General features: G+C 54.5%; 1 protein-coding gene across 1 annotated transcript; it reads left to right on the top strand.

Annotated features, from left to right (window-relative positions):
- The first annotated feature begins 366 nt into the window (after nt 1–366).
- Nucleotides 367–5,867, top strand: LOC104989916. The gene is made up of 5 exons (XM_010841753.1): nt 367–452; nt 1,549–1,630; nt 3,271–3,435; nt 4,246–4,377; nt 5,629–5,867. The coding sequence occupies exons 2-5, from the start codon at nt 1,549–1,551 to the stop codon at nt 5,763–5,765; spliced, it is 516 nt and encodes a 171-aa protein (XP_010840055.1). The 5' UTR covers nt 367–452; the 3' UTR covers nt 5,766–5,867.
- The last annotated feature ends 774 nt before the right edge of the window (nt 5,868–6,641 follow it).

The following is a 6,641-nucleotide window of genomic DNA, read 5'->3' as shown; positions in this document are numbered from 1 at the left end:
TCTGCGCTCGAAAGCTGGCAAGACTTGGGTCCTCAAAAGCCCTCTGAGAGTATTCCAGGTAGAAGAAACAGCAGTGAGCAGAAGTGTGAAGGCAAGAAGATCCAGTTCCTGGGACAACCAGCTCAGAGGGCTGGGCCAGTCCAGGACACATAGTTGCCTGGACCCAGGGCTCTATCAGCTGGTGGTCTTCAGAGGCCAGACCCGGATGGGCAGGGAAATTGAGGCATGGTGTCAATGTCACTGTGCAATCCCTCTCCCCAGGCTGTGGGTGGGAGCCCCCAGGGACGCGGGCTGGGCGCTCACAGGCAGGACGTTCCCACGCAGGGGCGGCCCTGGGGAAGGCTGTGGGGCGGGCCCCGGGCAGGCGCCAGCGATCCAGTCCCTCTGCAGCCTGTTCTCTGTTGCTTGCTCTGCAGACCTGGGTCGCGTTCTGGCTCTCTCCAAGCCGCAAGGTGAGTGAGTGGCTGGGGAGAGCCTCAGCTGCCCAAACACCGGCCAGTGGGGGATGCGGCTGGGAATCTGGCTTTCATCACCCCGTCAGGACCTGTGGGGTCACTGCTGTGGAGGATGATCTGGGGGCTGAGGGCTACTGGCAGCTCAAGGGTGAGGGGAATTTTCCTCTGTCCACATATGGGACACTATCTCTTTCCTCAAATGTAGATTACTCCTTCCCTCTCCCCACAGGTGGGGCTCTGTCACCCACTTATCACTGATGGGGACCCTTTCCTTTCCAAATGTGGGGTGTCTGTCCACTTTCCACATATGGTACACCCTACCTTCTATCTAATTATTGGGTGCCCTTCTCTCTCTCTCTAGATGTAGGGGTCCTTTCAGTTTCCAGAAGTGGGGTACCCTCTTCTTCTCCCCAGATGTGTGCCCCCTCTTCCTATCTCTGACCAAGTTGGTCTTTATCCCCCTCTGAATCTCCTCCTCACAGCCCCCTCACCCCCTGCCACCCCAGATTGCCAAATCCTGATTTTCCCTGGGGATGGGGGGGTTGGGTTCGCCTGTCCCTCTCTCCCACCAGGTCCAGCAGAGCAGGCTTTCCAGGCACGTAGGCAACCAATTACAGCGGGAGGAGAGGGGGAGGGCAAGCCATCTGCAGGAGATCTTGGCAGATGGCCCTGTAGCAAGACAGTTATCCCAGGAACTGCTCCCTCCCGACCTGGACTCCCACCCTGTTTCCTCTGGGGGGCAAACAGCTGAGAGAGCTTGTCTAAGCTAGCCACCCACTGTGACCTGAGGCTGGAACTAGAACTGAGGCTCCCAGATCCAAACTGTTCAGGCCCTGATTCAAGAGTTAGGCCTCGTCCCACTTCTCAGATGACAAACTGAGGCCCCAGGAGGGGGATCCCAATGTCTAGAAGCCCCATCAACCCCCCATCATACAAACTTAGAAGGGGGCAGGGGCTGGAGATGACCTTGATATCCTGGAGACCATGCCTTTCCCAGTCACCACACCTGTGTAAACCCTGTGTCTCTGTCTGGTCCTGAGGGGAAGGGCAGAGGGCAGTGTGGGGGCAAGACTCACCCCAAACCATGTCCCAGATGACCTTCAGAGCTGCCTGGAGCTTGACCCTGAGGCAAGGGGGCCTTGGAATTCGAGGGATCCACAGCCCAGGAAGCACCGGTAAGACGTGGACATGTCCTCCTTTGCCTAGCTCTGGGGCTTGGGGCAGGGGTCCTGTGTGCAGGCTGCTCCCGCTTCCTTCCATGCTGGTCTGGGCCTGTCCTGAACCATTTCCCATAATCCTGGTCCTTGGTGGGGGGCCACGTTCATCCAGGATATAGACAGCAACCCCCTCCCCCGAAGTGTTCTCAGGGCCTGACGCCTGTACCTCAGGTTCCTAAGGCCATTGTGTCCGGAGGCAGAGGGTGCTGACAGAACCTTCCAGACCTTTGTGTCCAAGCCAGTTGGAAGAAAGAGGCCTAAAGAAGGGGAGACTTGAGCCAGATAGACGGGCCTTCTTTTTTTTAGACGGGCCTTCTTGATCCTCTGGAGAATAACAGATAACATTTATTGAGCCCTTACTGTGTGCCCTGAGCTGGGATCGATGTTTTGCACAGATTAACACATTTGGATTTCATAGCAGCCACGTGAAGTGGACACTGTGCCATTATCTCCTTTTTTCAGATGATCAAACGGTCCCAGACCTGGGACTCTTTTTCCCAAAGCAGTTCCCATGCTCTCTGGGCAAGGTGGTACCAATGCCCTCCTGGAGGGCATCCCAGGTGACAGTAAACAGAAGAAGCTTTCCTGAGACTCTTCTAGGGCCCAGCCTTGTTCTGGACACTCACACGGAGCCCTTGAGGACTAGGCTATCAGGGAGAGCTTCCAGGCATGGAAGTGAGACGTGAAACCAACCTCTATCAGTGTAACTTTTGTGTTTCGGGCCCCGGGCATGAACTTGAAGCTTCCACAACAGTGTGAGATAGGATTACTTACTATCCCCACTTTCCAGGTGAGGACGTGGAACACAGTGAGGTAAAGCGGGCTTGTCGGAGCTGGGGCGGGGTGGACCTGGGGTCTCACGACTCCAAAGCCATGCCCGTGACCACTCATTAAGGGCAGAGGTCTAGTACTTTCCAGTTTGCGGAGCAGTTTCCCAACTGCCATCCCAGGTTCATCTCTTCGAGCCTTTCCCCGCCCATTGCCTTTGCCTGATGTGTCATCCCCACCCCAGATCTTCCCAGAGGACACAGGGTCTGGAGCCAGAGGGGCTGAACTGCCACCCTGGCCCAGCTCCCTCTTGCTCTGCAAACTTCAGTAAGTCCCTTAGCTACTCAGTTTCTTCCTCTGTAAGATGAGACTAATATCACTGTCTCAGAGCCATGCCAAGCCAGAGTCAACCCGCCCAAAGGCCTTGGCATGGTTCCTGGCACACAGTTTAAGTGCTCAATAAGTGCTGCAGCTGCTGCTGCGTCGCTTCAGTTGTGTCCGACTCTGTGCGACCCCATAGACAGCAGCCCACCAGGCTCCCCGTCCCTGGGATTCTCCAGGCAAGAACACTGGAGTGGGTTGCCATTTCCTTCTCCAATGCATGAAGGTGAAAAGTGAAAGTGAAGTCACTCAGTCGTGTCCGACCCTCAACGACCCCATGGACTGCAGCCCACCAGGCTCCTCAGCCCATGGGATTTTCCAGGCAAGAGTACTGGAGTGGGGTGCCATTGCCTTCTCCGGCAATAAGTGCTACCCTCTTTGTTAATCTTACGGTTGGTGCTGGGATGTCTCAGGGGCAGCCTCATCTCAGCTCCTTCCTGTGCCCACAGCCCACGGCAAGGAGAAGATGCCCCCCTACACTAACTACCATGCCCAGCGCTCCTACCCCATGCCCGAGGAGCCCTTCTGCATGGAACTCAACGCTGAGCAGCGGGCCCTCAAGGAGAAGGAGAAGGGCAGCTGGACCCAGCTGAGCCACGCCGAGAAGGTGGCCCGTAGGTCTCAGGGTGGGGATGGGAGTGATTTTGCAAAGAAGGGCCTGACCTGTTAGGGAGCAGCCGGCAGGGAGAAACCCTGGCCAAGACAGCTAGAACCCCCTCACCCAAATACTCAAATGCATACCTGAGTGGTGAAATTCATTCTTTTGTTCATTCAGTTTTTAATTCACACAACTGTTTGAGCACAGCCTGATGCTAGGTGATGCTGGGGACACAGAAGTGAATCATGGGGAGGGTTCCTGCCCCTAGGGTGCTCCCAGTCCAGTGGGGGAACCAATGCAAACCCAGAAAGCTGTAATAGAGGATATGCTGCTGGGTGAGGTGTGTTCATGGGGCTGTGAGAACCCAAAGGAGAGAGTGAGATGCATCCTGGTAGGCTTTCCCAAGAAGGGTTGTTCCAGCTGGCCTTGGATGGTGAGGGGGAGGGGCTGCCAGGCAGTGGAAACAGCATGGGGAAGGATATGGGAGCTGGAGAGCATGGAGAGTCCTGGGCTTCACTGAGTGGTGTTGGGGGGATGGAGCAGAAAGAGGCAGGTGAGTTGGATGGGAGAGCAGGGGTCTGGCTCTCGGAAGCAGGAAGGATGTGTGATACCAAGTGCTGCCCACCAGAAGTGCCCCCGGGAGCTTCGAGCCTCAGCATCAGCTCCTAGCCATGCTTTGCACACAGTAGATGCTCAGTAGGAATTTGCTGAATGGACAGCTTCTGCTGCAGGGAGGGGGTGGCTGGAAGTCCCCGAGGCCAAGAGTTGGCCCAAGAATTGGATGTATCTGAGGCACCTCCCCCGCCCTCCGCCCACCTGCCTCCAGTGTACCGGCTCCAGTTCCATCAGACCTTCGCAGAGATGAACCGACGCTCCAACGAGTGGAAGACAGTGATGGGCTGTGTCTTTTTCTTCTGTGGATTCACAGGTCTGCTGATTTGGTGGCAGCGGGTCTATGGTGAGTGGCAGTGCCTCACCCAGCCACAGTCCTCAGCCATGCCCTTGTGGTCATAACCATCAGCCAAGTTTTGATAAGTGAACTAAGCTAGTACTCATCTGACGAGTTTTTGAAAAGTCCTCCAGAGTGATGTAGGGTAAAGGGCAGAGCATGGCTGCCTGGGTTGGAATGTAGGGACTCTGCCTCTCTGGGTCTCAACTCCCTCATCTGTAAAATGGGAATAATAGTGCCTACATCTCAGGGTTCTTGTGAGGATTTAATGAGAGAGCTGTTGGCTAGTGCCAGGCACACAGTTATGAACGGTGTTGTTACTGATTGTTGTTATTAGCCATGAACTTTTCAACATATTGTTTCAGCTGCTGTAACAAAGAGTCTCCAATATTCAAGAGCTTAAACAACATAGAAGATGGTTTCTTATGCTTCCCTCTTACTTAACCCCAATAAAACTGGCCGCTCTCATCTTCTTCTTCTTGAGAGGAAGCATAAGAAACTATTTCATGCTGGACGCTTCCCAATAAGTTGGAACAAACTCAGTAATTATAACTATGGTGGTGGTGGTTTAGTCGCTATGTTGTGTCAGATTCTTGCGACCCCATGGACTGTAGCCTGCCAGGTTCCTCTGTCCGTGGGATTCTCCAGGCAAGAATACTGGAGTGGGTTGCCATTTCCTTCTCCAGGAGATCTTCATGACCCAGGGATCGAACCTAGGTCTCCTGCACTACAGGCAGATTCTTTACCAACTGAGCTACCAGGGAAGCTATGGTAGCTATCATGTATTAGGAGCTTAATATCTGTCCCGCATTCTGCTAATTGCATTATAAATATTAACAAATTCAGTCTCCACAAGCCTAGTGGACAGGATTTGTTTTTGACAGGTTAGGAAACTGGGGCTCAGAGATGAAGTGATTTATTCAAGGTAACGCAGTGAGGGAATGGTGGAACTGAGATTTGGACCCAAAAAGACTTCAAGCCAGTGCTCCTCCTATCCTTGGGTCCCAGAGTAGATGAGGAAACTGAGCCTGAGAAAGAGGAAGGACCTCGCCCAGTTCCCCCAGTGAGTCCAAGGTGAAGCTGGGGACAGAACCTGGAGTGCAGCTTTAGTGGGGAGTCTAGTGGGGGATGGAGAGAGTGGAGAGGGGTCCTCAGTGCAGGGCATCTCCACCCCATGCCTGGACACCCTGACTCAGTGGGAGGGGGTGGGCTTGGCAGGGTCCCATATGCCCTGGGTCCTACCTGGTTCCTTCCCTGCAGTGTTCCGTAAGAAGCCCATCACCCTGACGGATGAGTGGAAGGCCCAGCAGCTCCAGCGCATCCTGGACATGAAGGGCAACCCCGTGCAAGGTCTGGCCTCCCGGTGGGACTATGAGAGGAAGGAGTGGAAGAAGTGACATGGAATCCCGGTGGCTCCCCCTGCAGCTCCGCCCTCGTCCAGAGCCTGTGGAGGCCCCTCCCCTCCCTTAACCCCAATAAAGCTGGTGGCTCTCATCTGCCTTTAGTCTCCACCACAGTCTCTACCTGCCATAAAGCCTACATTATACCTAAGATTAGGCAGGACAGTAAGTGAGGGGCAATAAGCCACTTGCCAGGACCCCACTTATCAGTGAGGGCTTCCTGGAGGAGAAGGGGTTGGGGTTGAGCCTTTAGTGATAGGTGGGATTCGGAATGGCAGGAGGGAGAGGGAAGGCATTCCAGGTGGAGGGAATGGCTTGAGCAGAGGTAAAGACATTCCTTTATTCTGTCAATTAGCAAATACTTTCTGGGTATCTGCTGTGTCCCAGGTACTAACCCAGGCCCTGGGGATGCAGCAGTGAACACAACACACAGTGTCTGGCCTCCTGGAGGAGGCGTTTCTTTATGTGTGTGTGTGTGTGTGTGTGTGCGCGCGCGCGCGCGCGCGTGCACGTGGTGGGGAAGACAGAAAAGGGAATAAGTCAGTACAGTACACAGCATGTTACACTGTAGGCAGTGCTATGAAGGAACAAAACAGCAGAATAAAGGACAGAGTTAAAAGGGGTTTGGAGGGTGGTAGGTGAAGCTTCTCAGAGAAGGCAATGGCACCCCACTCCAGTACTCTTGCCTGGAAAATCCCATGGATGGAGGAGCCTGGTAGGCTGCAGTCCATGGGGTCGCTCAGAGTCGGACATAACTGAGCGACTTCCCTTTCACTTTTCACTTTCATGCACTGGAGAAGGAAATGGCAACCCACTCCAGTGTTCTTGCCTGGAGAATCCCAGGGACGGGGGAGCCTGGTGGGCTTCCATCTA

Source organism: Bison bison, unplaced genomic scaffold (genome assembly GCF_000754665.1).
Source record: "Bison bison bison isolate TAMUID 2011002044 unplaced genomic scaffold, Bison_UMD1.0 scf7180017864167, whole genome shotgun sequence".
NCBI classification, from domain to species: domain Eukaryota; kingdom Metazoa; phylum Chordata; class Mammalia; order Artiodactyla; family Bovidae; genus Bison; species Bison bison.
Note: the sequence above shows the minus strand (reverse complement) of the source record. Positions and strands in the feature narration are given on the sequence as shown.

Bases quoted from the DNA above. Each gene is read 5' to 3' on its own strand.
- LOC104989916 (XM_010841753.1), top strand. From the start codon at position 1,549: ATGACCTTCAGAGCTGCCTGGAGCTTGACCCTGAGGCAAGGGGGCCTT. The intron at 1,631-3,270 runs GTAAGACGTGGA...CTGTGCCCACAG, and splicing joins CCACAGCCCAGGAAGCACCG to CCCACGGCAAGGAGAAGATG. The intron at 4,378-5,628 runs GTGAGTGGCAGT...CCTTCCCTGCAG, and splicing joins TTGGTGGCAGCGGGTCTATG to TGTTCCGTAAGAAGCCCATC.